Source organism: Oncorhynchus clarkii, chromosome 16, assembly GCF_045791955.1.
Source record: "Oncorhynchus clarkii lewisi isolate Uvic-CL-2024 chromosome 16, UVic_Ocla_1.0, whole genome shotgun sequence".
Taxonomy (NCBI): domain Eukaryota; kingdom Metazoa; phylum Chordata; class Actinopteri; order Salmoniformes; family Salmonidae; genus Oncorhynchus; species Oncorhynchus clarkii.
In genome coordinates this window covers 28,908,098-28,935,106 of record NC_092162.1, presented here as the reverse complement: position 1 = coordinate 28,935,106, position 27,009 = coordinate 28,908,098, and the positions used below count along the sequence as shown (strand labels likewise).

The window sequence follows — 27,009 nt, the reverse complement described above, 5'->3', positions numbered from 1 at the left end:
TCCCTAAATAGGTTACCCACCACAATGATAATATGGGACAGAGGGACAGCTCGGGACAGAGGTAACTCGGGACAGATGGGTAGCTCAGCACTGAGAGGAAGCTCAGCACTGAGAAGAAGCTCAGCACTGAGAGGAAGCCCAGGCAGGTAGTAGAAACTACCAGAACCTGGCTGGCTGGCGGTTTCAGCAGATCCTGGTCGACTAGCAGATCTGGAAGAATCTGGTCGACTGGCAGATCTGAGAGAGTCTGGACGACTGGCAGATCTGGAAGAGTCTGGACGACTGGCAGATCTGGAAGAGTCTGGTCGACTGGCAGATCTGGAAGAGTCTGGTCGACTGGCAGATCTGGAAGAGTCTGGTCGACTGGCAGATCTGGAAGAGTCTGGACGACTGGCAGATCTGGAAGAGTCTGGACGACTGGCAGATCTGGAAGAGTCTGGACGACTGGCAGATCTGGAAGAGTCTGGACGACTGGCAGATCTGGAAGAGTCTGGACGACTGGCAGATCTGGAAGAGTCTGGACGACTGGCAGATCTGGAAGAGTCTGGACGACTGGCAGATCTGGAAGAGTCTGGTCGACTGGCAGCTCTGGAAGAGTCTGGTCGACTGGCAGCTCTGGAAGAGTCTGGTCGACTGGCAGCTCTGGCTGCTCCATGCTGACTGGCTGCTCCATGATGACTGGTAGCTCTGGCTGCTCCATGCTGACTGGCTGCTCCATGCTGACTGGCAGCTCTGGCTGCTCCATGCTGACTGGCTGCTCCATGCTGACTGGCAGCTCTGGCTGCTCCATGCTGACTGGCTGCTCTGGCTGCTCCATGCTGACTGGCTGCTCCATGCTGACTGGCTGCTCCATGCTGACTGGCGACCCTGGCTGCTCCATGCTGACTGGCGGCCCTGGCTGCTCCATGCTGACTGGCGGCCCTGGCTGCTCCATGCTGACTGGCGGCCCTGGCTGCTCCATGCTAACTGGCAGCTCTGGCGGCTCCTTGCAGACTGGCAGCTCTGGCGGCTCCTTGCAGACTGGCAGCTTTGGCGGCATCCTGCAGACAGGCAGCTCTGGCGGCTCCTTGCAGACTGGCAGCTCCATGCAGACTGGCAGCTCCATGCAGACTGGCAGCTCCTTGCAGACTGGCAGCTCCTTGCAGACTGGCAGCTCCTTGCAGACTGGCAGCTCCTTGCTAACTGGCAGCTCTAAGCTAACTGGCAGCTCTATGCTAACTGGCAGCTCTATGCTAACTGGCAGTTCTGAACAGGCGGGAGACTCCGGCAGCGCTGTAGAGGCGGAAAGCTCTGACAGCGCTAAACAGGCGGGAGACTCCGACAGCGCTGGAGAGGAGGAGGGCTCCGACAGCGCTGGACAGGCGAGGCGCACTGTAGGCCTGATGCGTGGTACTGGCACTGGTGGTACTGGGCCAAGGACACGCACAGGAAGCCTGGTGCGGGGAGCTGCTACCGGAGGGCTGGGGTGTGGAGGTGGTACTGGAAAAACCGGACCGTGCAGGCGCACTGGAGCTCTTGAGCACCGAGCCTGCCCAACCTTACCTGGTTGAATGCTCACGGTCGCCCTGCCAGTGCGGCGAGGTGGAATAGCCCGCACTGGGCTATGCAGGCGAACCGGAGACACCGAGCGCAAGGCTGGTGCCATGTAAGCCGGCCCAAGGAGACGCACTGGAGACCAGCTGCGTAGAGCCGGCTTCATGGCATTAGGCTCGACGCTCAATCTAGCCCGGCAGACACGCGGAGCTGGAATATACCGCACCGGGCTATGCACCCGCACTGGAGACACCGTGCGCACCACTGCATAACACGGTGCCTGTCCGGTCTCTCTAGCCCCCCGGTAAGCACAGGGAGTCTGCTCAGGTCTCCTACCTGGCATAGCCATACTCCCTGTTAGCCCCCCCCCAAGAAATTTTTGGGGCTGCCTCTCAGGCTTCCATCCGCGTCGCCGTGCTGCCTTCTCATACCAGCGCCTCTCTGCTTTCACCGCCTCCATTCTACGGTAACCCTCCTCGCACTGCTCCAGCGAATCCCAGGCGGGCTCCGGCACTCTCCCTGGGTCGGCCGCCCACCTGTCGATCTCCTCCCAAGTAGTATACTCCATACTGTACTCCTCCTTGGGCTGTTCCTGTTGTTTCTTCTCCCGCTGCACCTTAGTGCGGTTACACTCCCCTGGTTTAGCCCAGGGTCCTCTCCCGTCGAGGATTTCCTCCCATGTCCAGAAATCCTTATTGCGCTTCTCCTCGCGCTGCTCCTACCTGTTGACACGCTGCTTGGTCCGTTGGTGGTGGGTGATTCTGTAACGGCTTTCTTCTATCTCCTCTTCTGATGAAGAGGTAGAACAAGGATCGGACCAAAATGCAGCGTGTAGATTGCGATCCATGTTTTAATGAACAAATGTAAAACACGAATCAATACAAATACTACAAAATAAAGAACGTAATGAACGTAACGAAAACCTAAACAGCCTATCTGGTGAAAACACATAGACAGGAACAATCACCCACAAACACACAGTGAAACCCAGGCTACCTAAATATGGTTCCCAATCAGAGACAATGACGAACACCTGCCTCTGACTGAGAACCATATCAGGCTGAACATAGAAATAGACAAACAAGACATGAAACATAGAATACCCACTCAGATCACACCCTGACCAATCAAAACATAGAAAATACAAAGTAAACTATGGTCAGGGCGTGACAGTCTAAAGGACAGTTTTATTGATTCTTTAATCAGAACAACAGTTTTCAGCTGTGCTAACATAATTGGAAAAGGGTTTTCTAATGATCAATTAGACTTTTAAAATGATAAACTTGGATTAGCTAACGACATTGGAACACAGGAGTGATGGTTGCTGATAATGGGCTTCTGTACATCTATGTACATAGATATTCCTTTAAAAATCCTCCGTTTCCAGCTACAATAGTCGTTTACAACATTAACATTGTCTACACTGTATTTCTGATCAATTTTATGTTATTTCAATGAACAAAAAATTTGCTTTTCTTTTAAAAACAAGGACATTTCTAAGTGACCCCAAACTTTTGAATGGTAGTGTACATGCACGTGATAGGTGTCTCTCTCTCTCCGGTCAGGTTTTGTAGAGAAACAGGGATGTGGTGGTTGACGTCAGTGTGTCGCTGCGGCTCTGTGACTCGTTTGGGGACAGTCACAAGGACCGACGCTTTGCATATGACAGGTGAGATCAGCTGACCTTTTTCCCTCATGCGATTCATGGAATTAGTGCAGTGTAAAGAATTTATTGCCACCTGACTCTTCTCTCTGTTTGTATTTTCTTCCCTGTAGGTACCCCTGTTCTTCACAGTAGGATTAGGGTTACCTCACGGTTAACCTGCCCTCCATGAATAGTGGCTACCTGTAGTTCACTGCACAACTCTGCAGTTGGAGACAACCATGTATCTGAATAAAGCATGCATTTAACTTTTGTGGCCTCTGATATATTAACCCTCCTCTAAACCTGTTCAACTGCAAGTGATGTAGAAAACCCCTGAATGAAGTTATGCATAGAATAATGACAAGGATGTGCAGTAAGCCTGTTTTTAATGTTTTAAATGAAACATTTAATATATTATACCTTGCGACTCCTCAACCTCCAGGAACCCCTCGTAGTGCCAATCAGGAGAGAGGAATTTCCTCCTGGTGGAGCTGACAACACACACCGGCAGCACTACTTGGTTCCCTTCCCAGGGCCCACTCCAGGCACAGCCTGTATGCATCAAGGTGTAATTGTCCACAAATAACAAAACTAATATCTGTCAAGCACCATTAATAGCATGTAACCCAGCTGTACCATCATTGCCATTTCCAGTTGTAATATCTGGATCTGGGGGATTGCTAAAATGAATGGGTAGGATTATATGGGTAAAAATAAAAAGTGACATTCCTTCCAGGTAGACTACATCCTCCACACAAAAATGGAATGAACATGCCTCTATATACAACGCCATGGGTTTTTCAGACTGGTATTTGAGTAACGTTACATCAGTATGGGAATGTTTGTTTGGTAGCTGGCTATATTGTTTCATTACCTTTTTCACAATGTAGCTTTCTATTCGTATGGAAATTAATTAATGTAACATTAACTTGAGCTGGTGATATAAGTCAGCTACCTGGGTAGAACAAGTCTAGTTAGCTACTGTGGCTAGTTAGCTGGCTACTGCCATTCTAGTTGCCAACACTAGTTAGCTAGACTGGTTCTAGCTAAAGTTAGCTAACTTAGAAGCAGCAAATGAGTTTGTGAAAAAAGTAATGAGTTCAATGAAATAACTAACCTGATGGACATCTGTCCTCCCATTCCCTCTGGTCTGGGCTACCTACTACAGTTCTTATGTGGCACGTTGAAGAAGGTGGAAAGTATCCCTCTGTCCTTGTGGGGGCCAATGCGGGGTGGGCCTCACAATTTCTGCTAGCAGTCCCTGCCTCTGTGCACACTCCTGATAGCAGAGGCATTCCTCTGTGGCCATCACCGGTTGGAAAGGTAGCTATGGTTATACTACCTAGTTGTTGGTCGCTGGGAAAGAACGTTTAACTCTGGAACCTAGGTGCTAGCTAGAGACCTATCTACAACTAAAGCTAACAGAAACATAAAATTAAAGCGTTCTGGCCTTGAATTAAATTGTGAAAATCGCTGAGAATTTAACTAAATATATTGAGCGTCAATATTGTCAGGATTTTATCACTATGTAGTTAACTAATATCTTGTGCTGCTTCCTACTGGTTGCTAATGGTGCCAAGTAGTCAAGACAGGAGAACGAAGTCACAGCCCTGAACATAGATCAGATATATAACTAATCAAGGAATGCTGCATTCTCACTTTGACTTAGACTGTAAGATCTATAATCCTAATCATGTTTATCTTTCTCCTTATTAGCAATTGCCTTTGCCCTTGTAATTAGTTGGTTTTCCTTCATTTTTGAATAGGAAAGATATCAGATAAAATATTGGTTTTAATTACATCAACTACACCTTTCTTGAATATTGAAATGCAAGTGGTCGTAATTCATCTTTCTCAAAACACTAGCGAACGGATCACAGCACCATCTGATGACCATTTAGGGTATAGAGTTCTCAGCTGATGTGCCAAATTTTGTTCAGGAATATGGACTATTGAGAGGAAAAGGTAAATTTAACATGCATTGGCCAATCAAAGCCTAATAGTTCAAGTTCAAGTTTTATTTGTCACATGCACAAGTATGGAGAAATGCATAACTTCCAAGCCCTACCCAACAGTGCAGTAATCAATCTCAAATAGTATAACTAATAAATGGGTTAAAACAACTTTAACAAGATAGGAAGCCACAGTATATACAGGGTCAGGATAAAATTCAGGAGTAGCAAGATTAATAATAATAATAATATATATTAAACAGTATGGCAGAAGTATAAGTGGTGGGTGGGTGGGTGTGTGTGTGGGTTGAGTGTAAGTGAAAGTGTGTGGGTGTTAGTGTGAGTGTGTGCAAGAGTGTCAGTGTAGGGGTGATAGGTGACTGGTAGCAGGAATATATAAATACTTATGGTAATATACCAATGGTAATATTTACAGTGCATTCAGAAAGTATTCAGACCCCTTTGACTTTTTCCACAGTTGCATTACACATTTATTCCAAAATGGATTAAATTTAAAAAAAATCAGAAATCTACACACAATACTCCATAATGAAAGAGCAAAAAGTTGATTTGAATTTTTTTGCAAATGTATTAAAAACAGAAATACCTCATTTACATAAGTATTCAGACCCTTTGCTATGAGACACGAAATTGAGCTCAGGTGCATCCTGCTTCCGTTGATCATCCTTGAGATGTTTCTACAACTTGATTGGATTCCACATGTGGTAAATTCAATAGATTGGACATGATTTGGAAAGGCACACTCCTGTCTATATAAGGTCCCACGGTTGACAGTGCATGTCAGAGCAAAAACCAAGCCATGAGATTGAAGGAATTGTCTGTAGATCTCCGAGACAGGATTGTGGACTGGGAGACTAGTCAGGATGGATGGAGCAAAGTACAGAGAGATCCTTGATGAAAACTTGCTCCAGAGTGCTCGGGACCTCAGACTGGGCCGAGGCAACACAGGCGTGGCTTTGGGACAAGTCTCTGACTGTCCTTGAGTGGCCCAGCCAGAGCCTGGACTTGAAACCGATTGAACATCTCTGGGGAGACCTGAAAATAGCTGACGCGACGCTCCCCATCCAACCTGACAGTGCTTGAGGTGTGCCAAGCCTGTAGTGTCAAACCCAAGAAGACTCGAGGCTGTAATTGCTGCCAAAGGAGCTTGAACAGAGTCCTGAATAAACGGTCTGAATACTTAGGTAAATGTGATATTTCTGTTTTTATTTTTATAAACCTGTTTTTGCTTTGTCATTATGGGGTATTGTGTGTAGATTGATAAAGGGAAAAAACAATTGAATCATTTTTAGAATAAGGTTGTAACGTAACAAAATGTTGAGAAACGTTAAGGGATCTGAATACTTTCCGAATGCACTGTACATCTAAACAGAAGTAATAGTTACCAGTAACAGGATAAATAGATAGATACTTATGGTAATGGAAATCAATGATCAATGAACAGCAGCTTAGTGGTAGGAATAAATCTAAAACTATGGTTGCGTCTTACGCTGTCTGTCCGTCCGTCCGTCCGTCCGTCCGTCCGTCCGTCCGTCTGTCTGTCTGTCTTTGTGTGTGATTGACTGACTGACTGATGTGTGTGCATGTGTGTGTGTGTTATGACAGGTGCGTGCTATGGACAGCGGTGTGCCTCCCCGCTACAGAGACCTCCCTCTAATCATCAACATCCTGGACGTCAATGATAACACACCCGTCATTGAGAGACAGGTGGGCTACAATGTCAGTATCAGCGAGGTGAGTCACCCAATCACACACACATCAGTCAGTCAGCCAGTCAATCACATATCAGACACACATATGGAGATTAATTTGGGCCAAGAAAGAGCCTATGGTAGATACTGATACTGATCACCAAGTTACCTAACATCTTAGTAAGCAGCTAAGATACTGTCATATAATAACATGGATTGTCAATGGAGACACATTTTTTCTTAGGCGTCAAACTGCTGACATGTTCACATCATGTACTTGACACATGACATGTACACGTCATGTAGACATTGTGTTCACATGACACTTACACATTATGTGTCATATATAAATGTATTATCTGATAATTAATGTCTACATGTAAATGCTATCTTATACGCCCAGTCTTATGACTAAGTCCGACAAAGACAAGTTTGTATCAGGTTAGAAAAAGCATTAGCATATAATAAGAGAAACATGTTTAAACAGTAAAACACGGGATAGTATGACTAATGATGTAATTTTCCAAGACAACATCAAATTGGAAAAAATGAAGCACCCACCTAATTACCTAATTATCTTACCTTAAAAGATCTTATAAGACAACCCTATGCTTAGCATGACTAATGGACCGAGACATTTAATCAATTTAATTAAACTTAGCTAAATTAGGTATTTCACAAATAACTGTAACAACTTATATTTGAAATACTGTATAAGAAAAAAGATCAGACTAGTTGAGATGCAGCCACCACTCCTGTGTGAATCTCGGTCTATTTCTAAAATCAATATGGACAGTGCCCCATATTGAAAGTTGAGTCTGCTAATTTACTAACAACAAGAGGGCTTTGTTGGAGCCATATTTAAGAAATAAGGGGTAGACTTACCTGTTTGACAGATGCAATTATGCTATATTTAAGCAATAAGGCCAGAAGGGGTGTGGTATATGGCCAATATACCACGGCTAAGGGCTGTTTTTATGCGTGACCCAATGCAGAGTGCCTGGATACAACCCTTAGCCATGGTACAGTGGTTGCTCAACTAAAAGTGTTGCGATTATGCTGTGGGACTAATTTGTGGTTTAGTACGGTACCCTGCGTTACTACTTCATTGCCCCATACCAGCACAAGGGGGAGTTAGAGCAGTGATTATGCTTTTGGGTCCCAAGGCACTACTGTATCTCTAACTGACAATGAATGGGCAACATAAACCAAATATAAACTTCAAAATTGAATTTCAAATAACTGAATGATGTGGATGAAGAAGATGATTGAATTTTGAACAATAGTGTAAGAATTGCTATTCCTCTGTCCTGCACTCGCACACCCGTCAGTATTACTTACTAAAACTTACAAAAATGACTTACTAAGTTTTTTATTCTAAGAGAAACTTAGACTACAATTAGGGTGTGGAAATGTAAGGATTATTTTGCTCTTACTGTAGTACTGTAGCATACTCCCGACCGGTCACGTTGTACAGTGCCATTATGGGCTATTAGCAGGACAATATATACTTTGTGCAAGGAAATTGATCAGCATTAAAAACTTTGTGAATGGGGCCTCCCAAATGGCGCAGCAGTCTAAGACACTGCATCGCAGTGCAAACGGCGTTGCTACAGATGCTGGGTCGATACCTGTGCTGTCCGCGAATGGAAGACCCATAAGGCAACGGTGGGCTTTTGGTTTCTCTCCCTCTAAAAACATTAATATGTAATTCTAAATAACAAACTGGCTTTATTTACAAATTAGTAAGAATGTCGCACCCCATGTTCAAGAATAGCCTTTTTCTCGCTGACTTTAGGTTATTTGAAAACGAAATCATCTCCAATATATCATTATTTTTAAAACAACTATTATTGTTATTATTATTAATTAATTTGGAATTATATAAAAGCCCCTTAGATATTCTCACAGATCAGATTTTCACTAACGAAAAATGCCCCTTAGATATTAATTTAGAATCCTCCAATCCTCTAAATCTAATTATTGGCTGTGTGTCACGTCATCAATTTCTTTTTAAATGTACTGTAGGCGGCATGAGTCTCACTAGTGTTGAGTAATGTGCTGTTAAAAGTGGTGTAGGTCTTATTGATTTAAAAAGTTAGAAGCAATAGGATTTGAATGATAAAAAAAAACTGAATCTCTACCATTAGGGTGTGGAAATGTTATGCTCTTAGTACTGTAGCCTACTCCCTACCGTCACATTGTGCAGCGCCATATTTTCAAATCCATCCTCACGGAAACCCTGAGGGTTTAATTTTTTTCATTTTCTTGGAATAGAAACACAATAATATTAATCAAATTAACTAAGCTACATTTCTTAAAATCCCATATACTATGTTCTTACAAAAAAGAGTTACAAATTCTCTAGTACAGCCAATATTGAAGACGATCGAATGTTCCTCAAAGATGCCCTCTGGTGGTCAAACTAGCACTAACTAGCATTAATGGTAACAATGGCTGACAATTAAATAACATGCCATAGAATTATGTGGCAGCCCGCAAGGTGTGCTGCAGCATGGGAACTTGTTAGGGCTAGGGTCCTTTTTCCTCAATATCAGCCTGGCTGACGTGCCCAAATTAAACTGCCTCGCTCATGCCCGGTTTCCAGGATATGCATATAATTGGTACCATTGGAAGGAAAAAACTTTGAAGTTTGTAGAAATGTTAAAATAATGTAGGAGACTATAATACAGTAGATATGGTAGGAGAAAATCCAAAGAAATACAGGGAAATAAGTACAGGGAAATAATGAAATCCAGCTCGCAGTATGCAATTCCTTTGGCTTCCACAGGGTGTCAGCAGTCTATGTTCAAGGTTTCAGCCTTGTTTCTTCCAAAATGAGTAATAAATATGAGTTTTAGTACTGGGACACACTCTTGGAAAATCGTGTTTGGGCTCGCGATGAAGACAAGACGCACCTGCTAATAATGGTTTCCTATTGAACATACATCTTTCCGTAAGAAATATTATAGTTTGATTACATTTTAGGGTATCTGAGGAGTCAATATAAACATATTTTGACTTGTTTTAACAAAGTTTAGAGGTAGATTTTCAGATTCCTGTCTCTGAATCTTGAACGAATGGATTACTCAAATCAATGGTGCCAACTAAACTGACTTTTTGGGATATAAAGAAGGATTTTATATAACAAAACGACACTACATCTTATAGCTGGTACCCTTTGGATGACAAATCAGAGGAAGATTGTCAAAAAGTAAGCAAATATTTATTCGCTATTTGTGAATTTATGAAACCTGTGCTGGTGGAAAAATATTTTAATGTGGGGCGCCGCATGGCATGCTTTCGCTGTAATGGCTACTGTAAATCGAACAGCGCAGTTAGATTAACAAGAATAAGCATTCAACCGATAATAGACACTTGTATGTACATACATGTTTAATATCCATAATTTTTATGATTATTTGAATTGCGCGCCCTCCAGTTTCACCGGAAGTTGCTAGCGGAACACCTAGCCCTAAGAGAACCACTGTACAGTCGTGGCCAAAAGTTTTGAGAATGACACAAATATACATTTTCACCAAGTCTGCTGCCTCAGTTTGAATGATGGCAATTTATATATACTCCAGAATGCTATGAAGAGTGATCAGATGAATTGCAATTAATTGCAAAGTACCTCTTTGCCATGCAAATGAACTGAATCCCCCAAAAACATTTCCACTTCATTTCAGCCCTGCCACTAAAGGACGAGCTGACATCATGTCAGTGATTCTCTCATTAACACAGGTGTGAGTGTTGACGAGGACACGGCTGGACATCCCTATGTCATGCTGATTGAGTTTGAATAACAGACTGGAAGATTCAAAAGGGTGGTGCTTGGAATAATTGTTCTTCAAGTCAAATCAAATGTATTTATATAGCCCTTCATACATCAGCTGATATCTCAAAGTGCTGTACAGAAACCCAGCCTAAAATCCCAAACAGCAAGCAATGCAGGTGTAGAAGAACGGTGGCTAGGAAACACTCCCTAGAAAGGCCAAAACTTGAAAGAAACCTAGAGAGGAACCAGGCTATGAGGGGTGGCCAGTCCTCTTCTGGCTGTGCCGGGTGGAGATTATAACAGAACATTGCCAAGATGTTCAAATGTTCATAAATGACCAGCATGGTCAAATAATAATAATCACAGTAGTTGTCGAGGGTGCAGCAAGTCAGCACCTCAGGAGTAAATGTCAGTTGGCTTTTCATAGTCGATCATTAAGAGTACCTCTACCACTCCTGCTGTCTCTAGAGAGTTGAAAACAGCATGTTTGGGACAGGTAGCACGTCCGGTGAACAGGTCAGAATTCCATAGCCGCAGGCAGAACAGTTGAAACTGGAGCAGCAGCACGGTCAGGTGGACTGGGGACAGCAAGGAGTCCTCATGCCAGGTAGTCCTGAGGCATGGTCCTAGGGCTCAGGTCCTCCTCTGAGAGAGAGAAAGAGAGAATTAGAGAGAGCATACTTAAAATTCACACAGGACACCGGATAAGACAGGAGAAGTACTCCAGATATAACATACTGACCCTAGCCACCCGACACATAAACTACTGCGGCATAAATACTGGAGGCTGAGACAGGAGGGGTCAGGAGACACTGTGGCCCCATCTGATGATACCCCCGGACAGGGCCAAACAGGAAGGATATAACCCTACCCACTTTGCCAAAGCACAGCCCCCACACCACAAGAGGGATATCTTCAACCACCAACTTACCATCCTGAGACAAGGCCGAGTATAGCCCACAAAGATCTCCGCCACGGCACAACCCAAGGGGGGGCGCCAACCCAGACAGGAAGATCACATCAGTGACTCAACCCACTCAAGTGACGCACCCCTTCTAGGGACGGCATGAAAGAGCACCAGTAAGCCAGTGACTCAACCCCTGTAATATGGTTAGAGGCAGAGAATCCCAGTGGAAAGAGGGGAACCGGCCAGGCAGAGACAGCAAGGGAGGTTCGTTGCTCCAGAGCCTTTCCGTTCACCTTCACTCCTGGGTCAGACTACACTCAATCATATGACCCACTGAAGAGATGAGTCTTCAGTAAAGACTTAAAGGTTGAGACCATGTCTGCGTCTCTCACATGGATAGGCAGACCATTCCATAAAAATTGAGCTCTATAGGAGAAAGCCCTGCCTCCAGCTGTTTGCTTAGAAATTCTAGGGACAATTAGGAGGCCTGCGTCTTGTGACCGTAGCATACATGTAGGTGTGTACGGCAGGACCAAATCAGAGAGGTAGGTAGGAGCAAGCCCATGTAATGCTTTGTAGGTTAGCAGTAAAACCTTGAAATGTTCCCTTGCCTTAACAGGAAGCCAGTGTAGAGAGGCTAGCACTGGTGTAATATGATCGAATATTTTGGTTCTAGTCAGGATTCTAGCAGCGGTATTTAGCACTAACTGGAGGTTTTTTAGTGCTTTATCCGGGTAGCCGGAAAGTAGAGCATTGCAGTAGTCTAACCTAGCAGTAACAAAAGCATGGATTAATATTTCTGCATCATTTTTGGACAGAAAGTTTCTGATTTTTGCAATGTTACGTAGATGGAAAAAAGCTGTCCTGAAACAGTCTTGATATGTTTGTCAAAAGAGAGATCAGGGTCCAGAGTAACACCGAGGTTCTTCACAGTTTTATTTGAGATGACTGTACAACCATTAAGATTAATTGTCAGATTCAACAGAAGATCTCTTTGTTTCTTGCGACCTAGAACAAACATCTCTGTTTTGTCCGAGTTTAAGAGTAGAAAGTTTGCAGCCATCCACTTCCTTATGTCTGAAACACAGACTTCTAGCGAGGGCATTTTTGGGGCTTCACCATGTTTCATTGAAATGTACAGCTAGCTGTGTGTCCTCCGCATGGCAGTAAAAGTTAACGTTATGTTTTCGAATGACATCCCCAAAGGTAAAAATTTATAGTGAAAACAATAGTGTTCCTAAAACGGAACCTTGAGGAACACTGACATTTACAGTTGATTTGTCAGAGGACAATCATTCACAGAGACAAACCGATATCTTTCCGACAGATAATATCTAAACCAGGCCAGAACTTGTCCGTGTAGAACAATTTGGGTTTCCAATCTCTCCAAAAGAATGTGGTGATCGATGATATCAAAAGCAGCACTGAGGTCTAGGAGCACAAGGACAAATGCAGAGCCTCGGTCTGATGCCATTACAAGGTAATTTACCTTCACAAGTGCAGTCTCAGTGCTATGATGGGGTCTAAAACCAGACTGAAGCATTTCGTATACATTGTTTGTCTTCAGGAAGGAAGCGAGTTGCTGCGCAACAGCCTTTTCTAAAAATGTTGAGAGGAATGGAAGATTCGATATAGGCCGATTGTTTTTTATATTTTCTGGGTCAAGGTTTGGATTTTTCAAGAGAGGCTTTATTACTGCCACTTTTAGTGAGTTTGGTACACATCCGGTGGATAGAGAGCCGTTTATTATGTTCAACATAGGAGGGCCAAGCACAGGAAGCAGCTCTTTAAGTAGTTTAGTTGGAATAGGGTCCAGTATGCAACTTGAAGGTTTAGAGGCCATGTTTATTTTCATCATTGTGTCAAGACACATAGTACTAAAACACTTGAGTGTCTCTCTTGATTCTAGGTCCTGGCATAGTTGTGTGCAGACTCAGGACAACTGAGCTTTGAAGGAATACGCAGATTTAAAGAGGAGTCTGTAATTTGCTTTCTAATAATCATGATCTTTTCCATGAATTTATTACTGCTGAAGTGAATGCAATCCTCACTTGGGGAATGCTGTTTTTTAGTTAGCTTTGCAACAGTATCAAAAATAAATTTTGGATTGTTCTTATTTTCCTCAATTTAGTTGGAAAAATAGGATGATCGAGCAGCAGTGAGGGCTCTTCGATACTGCACGGTACTGTCTTTCCAAGCTAGTCGGAATGTTTCCAGTTTGGTGTGGCGCCATTTCCGTTCCAATTTCCTGGAAGCTTGCTTCAGAGCTCGGGTATTTTATGTATACCAAGGAGCTAGTTTGTTATGAGAAATATTTTTAGTTTTTAGGGGTGCAACTGCATCTAGGGTATTGCGCAACGTTAAATTGAGTTCCTCAGTTAGGTGGTTAACTGATTTTTGTCCTCTGACGTCCTTCGGTAGGCAGAGGGAGTCTGGAAGGGCATCAAGGAATCTTTGTGTTGTCTGAGAATTTATAGCACGACTTTTGATACTCCTTGGTTGGGGTCTGAGCAGATTATTTGTTGCAATTGCAAACGTAATAAAGTGGTGGTCCGATAGTCCAGGATTATGAGGAAAAACATTAAGATCCACAACATTTATTCCATGGGACAAAACTAAGTCCAGAGTATGACTGTGACAGTGAGTAGGTCCAGAGACATGTTGGACAAAACCCACTGAGTTGATGATGGCTCCGAAAGCCTTTTGGAGTGGGTCTGTGGACTTTTCCATGTGAATATTAAAGTCACCAAAAATTAGAATATTATCTGCTATGACTACAAGGTCCGATAGGAATTCAGGGAACTCAATGAGGAACGCTGTATATGGCCCAGGAGGCCTGTATACAGTAGCTATAAAAAGTGATTGAGTAGGCTGCATAGATTTCATGACTAGAAGCTCAAAAGACGAAAACATAATTTTTTTTGCCAATTTTAATTTGCTATCGTAAATTTTAGCAACATCTCCGCCTTTGCGGGATGCACTGGGGATATGGTCACTAGTGTAACCAGGTGGTGAGGCCTCATTTAACACAGTAAATTCATCAGGTTTAAGCCATGTTTCAGTCAGGCCAATCACATCGAGATTATGATCAGTGATAAGTTAATTGACTATAACTGCCTTTGAACTTAGGGATCTAACATTAAGTAGCCCTATTTTGAGATGTGAGGTATCACGATCTCTTTCAATAATGGCATGAATGGAGGAGGTCTTTACCCTAGTGAGATTGCTAAGGCGAACACCGCCATGTTTCGTTTTTCCCAACATAGGTCAAGGCACAGACACGGCCTCAATGGGGATAGCTGAGCTGACTACACTGACTGTGCTAGTGGCAGACTCCACTAGGGTGGAGCTAGAGGAGTTAGATCCATGTCTATGTTGGTAGATAAGATGAGAGCACCCCTCCAAATAGGATGGAGTCCGTCACTCCTCAGCAGGCCAGGCTTGGTTCTGTTTGTGGGTGAGTCCCAGAAAGAGGGCCAATTATCAACAAATTCTATCTTTTGTGAGGGGCAGAAAACGGTTTTCAACGAGTGATTTCGTTGTGAGACTCTGCTGTAGAGCTCATCACTCCCCCTAACTGGGAGGGGACCAGAGACCCCTGTCAACCATGGTAACCATGCAAGGAAACACATGCCGTGATCATTGCTTTGCAAAAAAAGGGCATCACAGGCACAGATATTGCTGCCAGTAAGATTGCACCTAAATCAGTAAGATTGCACCTAAATCAACCATTTATCGGATCATCAAGAACTTCAAGGAGAGCAGTTCAACTGTTGTGAAGAAGGCTTCAGGGCGCCCAATAAAGTCCAGCAAGCGCCAGGACCGTCTCCTAAAGTTGATTCAGCTGCGGGATCGGGGCACCACCAGTACAGAGCTTGCTCAGGAATGGCAGCAGGCAGGTGTGAGTGCATCTGCACGCACAGTGAGGCGAAGACTTTTGGAGGATGGCTTGGTGTCAAGAAGGGCAGCAAAGAAGCCACTTCTCTCCAGGAAAAACATCAGGGACAGACTGATATTCTGCCAAAAGTCATTTTCTCTGATGAATCCCCTTTCCGATTGTTTGGGGCATCCGGAAAAAAGCTTGTCCGGAGAAGACAAGGTGCGCGCTACCATCAGTCCTGTGTCATGCCAACAGTAAATCATCCTGAGACTATTCATGTGTGGGGTTGCTTCTCAGCCAAGGGAGTGGGCTCACTCACAATTGTGCCTAAGAACACAGCCATGAATAAAGAATGGTACCAAAACATCCTCCGAGAGCAACTTCTCCCAACCATCCAGAAACAGTTTGGTGACGAACAATGCCTTTTCCAGCATGATGGAGCACCTTGCCATAAGGAGAAAGTGATAACTAAGTGGCACAGGGAACAAAACATCGATATTTTTGGTCCATGGCCAGGAAACTCCCCAGACATTAATCCCATTGAGAACTTGTGGTCAATCCTCAAGAGGCGGGTGGACAAACAAAAACCCACAAATTCTGACAAACTCCAAGCATTGATTATGCAAGAATGGGATGCCTTCAGTCAGGATGTGGCCCAGAAGTTATTTGACAGCATGCCAGGGCAGATTGCAGAGGTCTTGAAAAATAAGGGTCAACACTGCAAATATTAACTTCTTGGTGACAGGGGGCAGTATTTTCACGTCCGGATGAAATGCATGCCCAGATTCAACTGCCTGCTACTCATCCCCAGAAGATAAGATATGCATATTATTAGTATATTTGGATAGAAAACACTCTGAACTTTCTAAAACTGTTTGAATCATGTCTGTGAGTTTAACATAACTGATGTAGCAGGTGAAACCCAGAGGAAAAAACATTTAGATTTTTTACATTTTTTAGGTCACTCTCTTTTCAATTGTTTTCATTGGGAATCCAGATTTCTAAGGGACCTTCTTGCAGTTCCTACCGCTTCCACTGGATGTCACCAGTCTTTAGAAATTGGTTGAGGTTTTTCCTTTGTGTAATGAAGAAGTAGCCCTGTTCAAAACGAGGGTCACTTCAAGTGTACTGTTAGATGTTAGCATGACCAGAAAGGTAGTGTCAGTTTGTTTTCTTCCTGTATTGAACAAAGATTATCCCGTCTTCAATTTTATTGATTATTTACTTTAAAAAATACCTAAAGTGTATAACAAAAGTAGTTTGAATGTTTTGGCAAAGTTAACAGGTAACTTTTGAGATATTTTGTAGTCACGATGCGCAAGTTGGTACCGGTGTTTTTCTGGATCAAAAGCGCCAAATAAATTGACATTTTGGATATATATCGATGCAATTAATCGAACAAAAATACCATTTGTGATGTTTATGGGACATATTGGAGTGCCAACAAAAGAAGCTCGTCAAAGGTAAGGCATGATTTATATTTTTATCTTTGTGTTTTGTGTCACGCCTGTAGGGTTGAAATATGTTTTCTCTCTTTGTTTACGGAGGTGCTACTCTCAGATAATAGCATCGTTTGCTTTCACCGAAAATCCATTTTGAAATCTGACATGTTGGCTGGATTCACAACACGTGTAGCTTTAATTTGGTATCTTACATGTGTGATTTCATCAAGTTTGATTTTTATAGTAATTTATTTGAATTTGGCGCTCTGCATTTTCACTGGCTTTTGGCCAGGTGTGGCGCTCATGTCCCAGAGTTAATGGGTTTTTATAGTTAAGACATGTAGGCCTAATTTAACATAGAAATGCTTTACCGTTAACCTCTCTGAAACACAAATACCGGATCCGATATAATTGTCATCAGCAACGCTGAATAGCATAGCGCCACAGTCAAATAATATTACTAGAAAATGTGCAATATTGCAAAACACAGTTTAGCCTTTTTTTAATCCAACTGTCATCTCAGATTTTGAAATTATGCTTTACAGCGAAAGCAATACAAGCGTGTGTAAGTTTATCGATCGCTCGACAAAACAATAAGTACACTTAGCATCAGGTAACTTGGTCACGAAAATCAGAAAAGTAATCTAATTAATCGTTTACCTTTCATGATATTCGGATGTTTTCACTCACGAGACTCCCAGTTAGACAACAAATGTTCCTTTTGTTCCATAAAGATATTTTTTATATCAAAATACCTCCGTTAGTTTGGTGCGTTATGCCCAGCAATCCACCGGAAAGAGCGGTCACGACAACGCAGACAAGAATTCCAAATTATATCCATAATGTCCACAGAAACATGTCAGACGTTTTTTATAATCAATCCTCAGGGTGTTTTTCAAATATCTATTCGATAATATATCAACCGGGACAGTTGGCTTTTCACTAGGACCGGGAGTAACAATGGCCGCCTTTCTCTTTTGTGCACAATTCACTCTGAGAGCCCCCACCTATCCACTTACGCAATGTGGTCGTTCACGCTCATTCTTCAAAATAAAAGCCTGAAACTATGTCTGAAGACTGTTGACACCTTTAGGAAGCGATAGGAAAAGGAATCTGGTTGATATCCCTTTAATTTGAGCAATGGGAGGCTATGGAACATGGAGTTTTCAAAATAGAAGCCACTTCCTGGTTTGATTTTTCTCAGGGTTTCGCCTGCAATATCAGTTCTGTTATACTCACAGACAATATTTTGACAGTTTTGGAAACTTTAGAGTGTTTTTTATCCTATATGCATATTCTAGCATCTGGTCCTGAGAAATAGGCCGTTTACTTTGGGAAAGTTATTTTTCCAAACATAAAAATAGTACCCCCTAGCTTCAAGATGTTAAATGTGTCATGAACACAAACAGTCATGAGGTTTCATCTAGTTGTCAAACAAATCCCTTCAAAAAGTAGGTTAACTTGGTTCCATGAGCATTTTTGTCTAATCCAAAATAAGTCCAGCATCCGGACAGTGCTCTGTGCACACACCATTTGATTGGAAAGGAACATCTATTAAACACCATAAGTGAAATGACCTTCAGCCCAGAAAGTTACATGTATTCATGGATGTAAAGGTAAATCAGGCTTCCCAAAAAATGTTAACAATAAAAAAGAAACAAACGTAAACAATTATTTCTCATTAGTGTCTATCCGTATTTCATCATTTTCATTCAATTCGTAAAGAGGGGTTAACTGTCAATTAAAAACTGGGGTTACGGGGGACCTTTGATGTGATCAGGGGAGACTGTCCCTATTGCAGGAAATAACAACAATTATAAACTGCGTGGTTCGATCCTTGAATGCTGATTGGCTGACAGCCATTGTATATCAGATTGTATACCATGGGTATGACAAAACATGTATTATTACCTCTCTAATTACGTCAGTAACCAGTTTATAATAGCAATAAGGCACCTCAGGGGTTTGTGGTATATGGCCAATATACAGTCGTGTCTAAAAGTTTTGAGAATGACACAAATATTAATTTCCACAAAGTTTGCTGCTTCAGTGTCTTTAGATATTTTTGTCAGATGTTACTATGGAATACTGAAGTATAATTACAAGTATTTCATAAGTGTCAAAGGCTTTTATTGACAATTACATGAAGTTGATGCAAAGAGTTAACTTCTCTGGGATATGTGGGACAGTAGCGTCCCACCTCGCCAACAGCCAGTGAAATTGCAGGACACCAAATAAAAAAAAAAAGAAATCCCATAATTAAAATTCCTCAAAGATAGAAGTGTTATACACCATTTTAAAGATGAACTTCTTGTAAATCCAGCCACAGTGTCCGATTTCAGAAAAGCTTTACGGTGAAAGCACACCAAACGATTATGTTAGGTCAGCATCTAGTCACAGAAAACCATACAGCCATTTTCCAGCCAAGGAGAGGGCTCACAGAAGTCAGAAATATCGATTAACTTAATCACTAACCTTTGATGATCTTCATCAGATGGCACTCACAGGACTTCATGTTACACAATAAATGTGTGTTTTATTCAATAAAGTTAATCTTTATGTCAAAAAACCTCATTTGAAATTGGAGTGTTATGTTCAGAAATGCATTGTCTCAAACAAACATCCGGTGAAAGTGCAGAGAACCACATCAAATTACAGAAATACTCATAATTAACATTGATAAAAGATACAAGTGTTAAGCATGGAATTATAGATAAACTTCTCCTTAATGCAACCCCTGTGTCAGATTTCAAAAAGGCTTTATGGCGAAAGCACACCTTGCGATTATGTTAGGCCAGCACCTAGCCACAAAAACATACAGCCATTTTCCAAAGAAGGAGAGGTGTCAGAAAAGTCAGAAATAGCGTTAGAAATATTCACTTACCTTTGATTATCTAGATCGGAATGCACTCCCAGGAATCCCAGTTCCACAATAAATGTTTGTTTTGTTAGATAAAGTCCATAATTTATGTTCAAATACCTCCTATTTGTTTGCGCGTTTAGCCCAGTAATCCAAATGCTCAATGTGCGATCGCTTAGTTCCGGCGAAAAATTTAAAAAGTTATATTACAGTTTGTAAAAACATGTCAAACGATGTATAGACTCGATCTTTAGGATGTTTTTATCATAAATCTTCACTAATGTTTCAACCTGACAATTCCTTTGTCTTTAGAAATTAAAAGGAACGAAGCTACCTCTCGTGGCCATGCGCATGATTTAGCTCATGGCATACTGCCAGACACCTGACTCAAACAGCACTCATTTGTTCCCCCTTTACAGTAGAAACAAGGTTCTAAAGACTGTTAACATCTAGTGGAAGCCTTAGGAAGTGCAATATGACCACAAAGACACTGATAGGCAAATACTTGAAAACCTACAAACCTCAGATTTCCCACTTCCTTGTTGGATTTTGTCTCTGTTTTTTACATGCCATATGAGTTCTGTTATACTCACAGACATCATTCAAACAGTTTTAGAAACTTCCGAGTCTTTTCTATCCAAGTTTACTAAATATATGCATATTCTAGCTTTTAGGCCTGAGCAGCAGGCAGTTTACTATGGGACCCTTATTATCCAAGCTACACAATACTGCCCCCCAGTCCAAAATATGTTTAATTTATGGTTTATTTGAACAGGGAAATGTACCAAACCTAAGCTTAAGCATTTAATGCGTGGAACTATCATAATTATATTTATTAAATCCACCTTGCATCGATTAACTTCTTATGGGCAGGTAGGACGGTAGTGTCCCACCTGGCCAAATTGCAGATCGCGAAATTCAAAAGACAGTATTATAAATATTTAACTTTCATAAAATCACAAGTGTAATACATCAAAATAAAGCTTAACTTCTTGTTAATCCAGACGCTGTGTCATATTTCAAAAAGGCTTTACGGCGAAAGCAAACCATGCAATTACCTGAGGACAGCGCCCCACATACAAACACATGAAAAACATATTTCAACCAGGCAGGTGCGACACAAAAGTCAGAAATAGCGATGTAAAAAATGCCTTACCTTTGAAGATCTTCTTCTGTTGACACTTCTTAAGCTCCCAGTTACATCACAAATGGTCCTTTTGTTTGATAATGTCATTCTTTATATCCGTAAAAACTCAGTTTAGCTGGCGCGCTTCAGTCAATAATCCACCCAGTTTCCCTCCATCTAAATGCATACAAAATTAATCCCAAACGTTACTAATAAACTTTTCCAAACAAGTCAAACAACATTTCTAATCAAACCTTAGGTACCCTAATACGTAAATAAACGATACAATTTAAGACGGCGAATCGTTATTGTCTTTATCGGAGAAAAATAATAAAGAACGAGCTCTCTTCCACGTGCTTGGAAACACTACAGCCAAAATGGGAGCCGCCTAAGAAACACTACAATTTCCGGGTCATTTTTCTAAAAACAAGCCTGAAACTCTTTCTAAAGATTGTTGACATCTAGTGGAAGCCCTAGGAACTGCAATCTGGGCCTTATAATAAAAGTGAAAGCCATTGAAAATAATGGTAGGCTGAAATTTGTTTTTTTGGCGATGGTTTGTACTCGGGGTTTCGCCTGCCATATCAGTTATGTTATATTCACAGACATAATTGTAACAGTTTTAGAAACGTTAGAGTGGTTTCTATCCAAATCTACCAATTATATGCATATTCTAGCTTCTGGCCCTGAGTAACAGGCAGGTCACTTTGGGCACGCTTTTCATCCGGACGTCAAAATACTGCCCCCTACCCAAGAGAGGTTAAAATTCAAAATTCTAATCTGGGTCTGTGCCCCACATTGGCCACCTCATTTAAAATGTTCTGGTCAAATGTTTGCCACTGATGTGAAAGTTAAATTACACAAAATAATATAAGTTTAAATATATCCATGACATATAAACAGTAAAAAAAAGAAACGTCCCTTTTTCAGAACCTTGCCTTTCAAAGATAATGCGGAAAATCCAAATAACTTCACAGATCTTCATCGAAAAGGGTTTAAACACTGTTTCCCATGCTTGTTCAATGAACCACAAACAATTAATGAACATGCACCTGTGGAACGATCGTTAAGACATAAACAGCTTACAGACGGTAGGCAATTAAGGTCACAGTTATGAAAACTTAGGACACTAAAGAGGCCTTTCTAAACACCAAAAGAACAATGCCCTGGGTCCCTGCTCATCTATGTGAACATGCCTTAGGCATGCTGCAAGGAGGCATGAGGACTGCAGATGTGGCCAGGCCAATAAATTGCAATGTCCGTACTGTGAGACGCCTAAGACAGCGCTACAGGGAGACAGGACGGACAGCTGATCATCCTCACAGTGGCAGACCATGTGTAACAACACCTGCACAGGATCGGTACATCCGAACATCACCCCTACAGGTACAGGATGGCAACAACAACTGCCCGAGTTACACAAGGAATGCGTAGTCCCTCCATCAGTGCTCAGACTGTCCGCAATAGGCTGAGAGAGGCTGGACTGAGGGCTTGTAGGCCTGTTGTAAGGCAGGTCCTCACCATACATCGCTGGCAACAACGTCGCCTATGGGCACAAACCCACCGTCGCTGGACCAGACAGGACTGGCACAAAGTGCTCTTCACTGACGAGTCGCTGTTTTGTCTCACAAGGGGTGATGGTCGGATTCGAGTTTATTGTCGAAGGAACGAGCGTTACACCTAGGCCTGTACTCTAGAGTGGGATTGATTTGGAGGTGGAGGGTCCATCATGGTCTGGGGCAGTGTGTCACAGCATCATCATTGCAGGCAATCTCAACGCTGTGCGTTACAGGGAAGACATCCTCCTCCCTCATGTGGTACCCTTCCTGCAGGCTCATCCTGACATGATCCTCAGCATGACAATGCCACCAGCCATACTGCTTGTTCTGTGCGTGATTTCCTGCGAGACAAGAATCTCAGTGTTCTGCCATTGCCAGCAAAGAGCCCGGATCTCAATTCCATTGAGCATGTCTGGGACCTGTTGGATTGTAGGGTGAGAGCTAAGGCCATTCCCCCCAGAAATGTCTGGGAACTTGCAGGTGTCTTGGTAGAAGAGTTGGGTAACATCCCACATCAAGAACTGGCAAATCTGGTGCAGTCCATGAGGAGGAGATGCACTGCAGTACTTAATGCAGCTGGTGGCTACACCAGATACTGGCTGTTACTTTTGATTTTTGACCCGCCCTTTGTTCAGGGACACATTATTCCATTTATGTTAGTCACATGTCTGTGGAACTTGTTCAGTTTATGTCTCAGTTGTTGAATCTTGTTATGTTCATACAATTATTTACACGTGTTAAGTTTGCTGGAAAATAAACGCAGTTGACAGTGAGGGGACGTTTCAATTTTTGCTGAGTTTACAGGAGAATTGACAATTGAATAAAATATAAAAAATTATAATATTATGTTGAGACGGAGCCGCCACTCGTGCATGTATCGCTAAAATCAATCGGAGGTAAAATATTTCAACCTAGGTATAAAGTGATCTATAAAAATTTTCAACTCCATGATGCTTTATGTTAAAAACTACCTGAAAAATACACAAGAAATACACGACTCCGATGCACATTTGTTTCGTTGGACATTCTTCTGGCCCGGCGAATATAAGCTCTGGAAAAAATACCTACAGGGGGAAAAAACAAGGTTTTACTTGGTTTTGTTACAGAGAAAACAATCAAGCATTTTATCTGGCCAGTTTACTTTCAAATGCAGAGATAGACTTAGTTAATTAGTCTATATGTCTAGCTACATACAGGTATAGATTTACATTGACCTACCTCTATATTTCAACATAGCATACTGTATATAGGCTATATAAAAACCATGCAAATAAGTGTATGAACTTACATTTATTCTCTCTGGTAGCCTAGGCTACTGTGTACTATCCCTGCATCATATTGCATAGGCTATTGAGCCTATGTGGAACAAGAAATACACGACTCCGTGGATTGGACAATTCAAAGAATTCAATCCCTTTTGTTTCAATATGAACCCTTTTCTTTTACAGGTTAATATGTTTTATGTTAATATATTTTCCACTAGTTTTAGGCTGGGTTTCTGTACAGCACCTTGAGATATCAGCTGATGTACGAAGGGCTATATAAATACATTTGAATTGATGTGATTTATTGATACATGCATGGATGGAGAACATGCATCTATTTGCTTAAGCCCTACTTGTCCTTGGCAAACATGATCAAAAAATGATAATCAAATCATGGCAAAACCATCTGTGTGATAATGAATTCAGTGCATCATTGTCTATCAATATCGTAAATAGGCCTATGCTTTCCATAAGACCACAGTAAATGCACAATCAGCTTATACTCCCATGGGTAGGCCTATATGGTACAACATTTTGTTAAAAAGTGGGGTTAGAATGGTTTTAATTGTCTTTTTTTTTTTGTAATGTCAAAGTAGATTTTTTTATTTATTTTTATTTTTAAAAACTAATGGAAAATATAACATGCTTGTATATTAGCCTACTAAAAGTTTCCTTACAGGAAAATACACAGCGATTTCTATGAAATTCAATCTGAAAGAGAGAAACTCTCATTTGGGCTTTTCTGATCCGCGGATCTGACCCATTAGTATCTCCCCTGGAGTTGGTAGTGGTTCTCTAAATGGCAGAGAACATGTGGTAAAACCCCTTGCATCTTTGAAGTTTAGACAGTAACAGGAGCCTAATATTTGGGACAGTAACTGAAGTCTGGACACTGACAGTAAGGCCTCACATGAAGCCTATTATAATATTAACTTCTTTAGAATTAACTGTTTCTTGCAGTAAAATGACAGACCAAATGTTAATTTGTCACACACACAAGTCAGTCAATCAATCACATACTCAATTACACACACACACACACACACACACACACACACACACACACACACACACACACACACACACACACACACACACACACACACACACACACACACACACACACACACACAGCTCTCAATTATTCACATGTTCACCCACAGACAACTAATGTAAGTAAGAGTTAAACTTAAAAAAAAAACGTTTGTCTGTGTTTGCTTCAATTTAATCTTATCTGAACGGGATGTCCAACTGTGTTTTTAAAAGGTAATTAACTGTTGCTGAAAACACAAATTAGTTAAAATACCACCAATCTACTGGAAATGTAGATAAAGTACTACACTGAACAAAAATCTAAATGCAACAATTTACAGTTCATATAAGGAAATCAGCCAATTGAAATAAATTCCTTAATCTATGGATTTCACATAACTGGGAATACAGATATGCACCTGTTAGTCACAGATACCTTAAAAAAAAATATGGGGGTTGATCAGAAAATCAGTCAGTACCTGGTGTGACCACCATTTACCTCATGCAGCCCGACACTTCTCCTTCGCATAGACTGTTGATTGTGGCCTGTGGAATGTTATCCCACTCCTCTTCAATGGCTGTGTGATGTTGCTGGATATTGGCGGGAACGGGAACATGCTGTCGTGCACGTCGATCCAGAGCATCCCAAATATGCTCAATGGGTGACATGTTTAGTGAGTATGCAGGCCATGGAAGAACTGCAAAATGTTCAGCTTCCCGGAATTGCGACATGAGGCCTTGCATTATCATGCTGAAACATGAGGTGGTGGCGGCGGATGAATGGCATGACAGTGGGCCTCGGATCTCTGTGCATTCAAATTGCCATCGATAAAATGCAATTGTGTTCCTTTTCTGTAGCTTATGCCTGTCCATACCACAACCCCACCGCCTTCATGGGACACTCTTTTCATAACGTTGACATCAGCAAACCGCTCGCCCACACGACTCCACACACGCTGTCTGCCATCTGCCCTGTACAGTTGAAACCGGGATTAATCCGTGAGGAACACACATCTCCAGTCTGCCAGTGGCCATCGAAGGTGAGCACTTACCCACTGAAGTCAGTCACGATGCCACGATGCCAGCTGAACTGTTGTCAAGTCAAGAACCTGGTGAGGGTGACGAGCACACAGATGAGCTTCACTGAGACGATTTCTGACAGTTTTTGCAGAAATTCTTCGGTTGTGCATACCCACAGTTTCATCAGCTGTCTGAATGGCTGGTCTCAGTCGATCCCGCAGGTGAAGAAGCTGGATGTGGACATCCTGGGCTGATGTGGTTATACATGGTCAGAGGTTGTGAGGCCGGTTGGACGTACTGCCAAATTCTCTAAAACGACATTGAAGGCTTCTTATGGTAGAGAAACTAACATTACATTCTCTGGCAACAGCTCTGGTGTACATTCCTGCAGTCAGCATGTCAATTGCACGCTCCCTCATCACTTGAGAAATCTGTGGCATTGTATTGTGTGTCAAAACTGCACCTTTTAGAGTGGTCTTTTATTGTCCCCAGGACAAGGTGCACCTGTGTAATGATCATGCTGTTTCATGCTTCTTGATATGCCACACCTGTCAGGTGCATGGATTATCTTGGCAAAGAAGAAATGCTTACTAACAGGGATGTAAACAACATTTGAGAACAACATTTTAAAGAAATAAGGAAATAATATTTTTGTGCATATGGAAGATTTCTGGGATATTTTATTTCAGTTCATGAAACACTTTACACCAACACTTTACATGTTGCATTTATATTTTTGTTCAGTGTAGTTGAACTACATGTAGTGGAGCTACTCCCCAACACTTGTAGGTTCGATCCCTTCAACCAACTTTTGCCCATTCTGTTCCCCTACCCTTTCTAACCTCTCATGCTGTACTGCCTGAATACAAGCCCCCAATGAATGGAGAGTGGAATTACACTCTGTTTTAAAAACAAATATTTGCTGTACATAGAAAAGATAGTGTATTACTCACAGGATGTTGATAAGTTATTGTCTGTCTGTCTGCGTCTGTCTGTCTGTCTGTCTGTCTGTCTGTCTGTCTGTCTGTCTGTCTGTCTGTCTGTCTGTTAGAATGTGGGAGGCGGTACGTCCGTCCTGCGCGTGGTGGCCACAGACCGTGACATCGGGCCCAACGCCATGCTCTTCTACTACATCACCTCAGGTAACAAGGATCTCACCTTCCGGATGGACCGCATGACCGGTGAGATGGTGACACGACCATCCCCACCGGACCGCGAGCGCCAGCAGGAGTACCGGCTGATCATGATGGTGGAGGACGACGGCACGCCGTCACTATCGGTGAGTCGGAGAGCAGGGT

At 42.2% G+C, this 27,009-nt stretch overlaps 1 protein-coding gene across 1 annotated transcript in view; it reads left to right on the top strand.

Moving 5' to 3' along the window:
* LOC139368300 (cadherin-23-like) overlaps positions 1-27,009 on the top strand; it is a 237,626-nt gene that overhangs the window by 91,638 nt on the left and 118,979 nt on the right. Inside the window, exons 19-20 of the mRNA XM_071107046.1 lie at positions 6,757-6,885; positions 26,763-26,990. Coding sequence (XP_070963147.1) covers positions 6,757-6,885; positions 26,763-26,990 — 357 coding nt within the window. The remainder of the gene's footprint in view (positions 1-6,756; positions 6,886-26,762; positions 26,991-27,009) is intronic.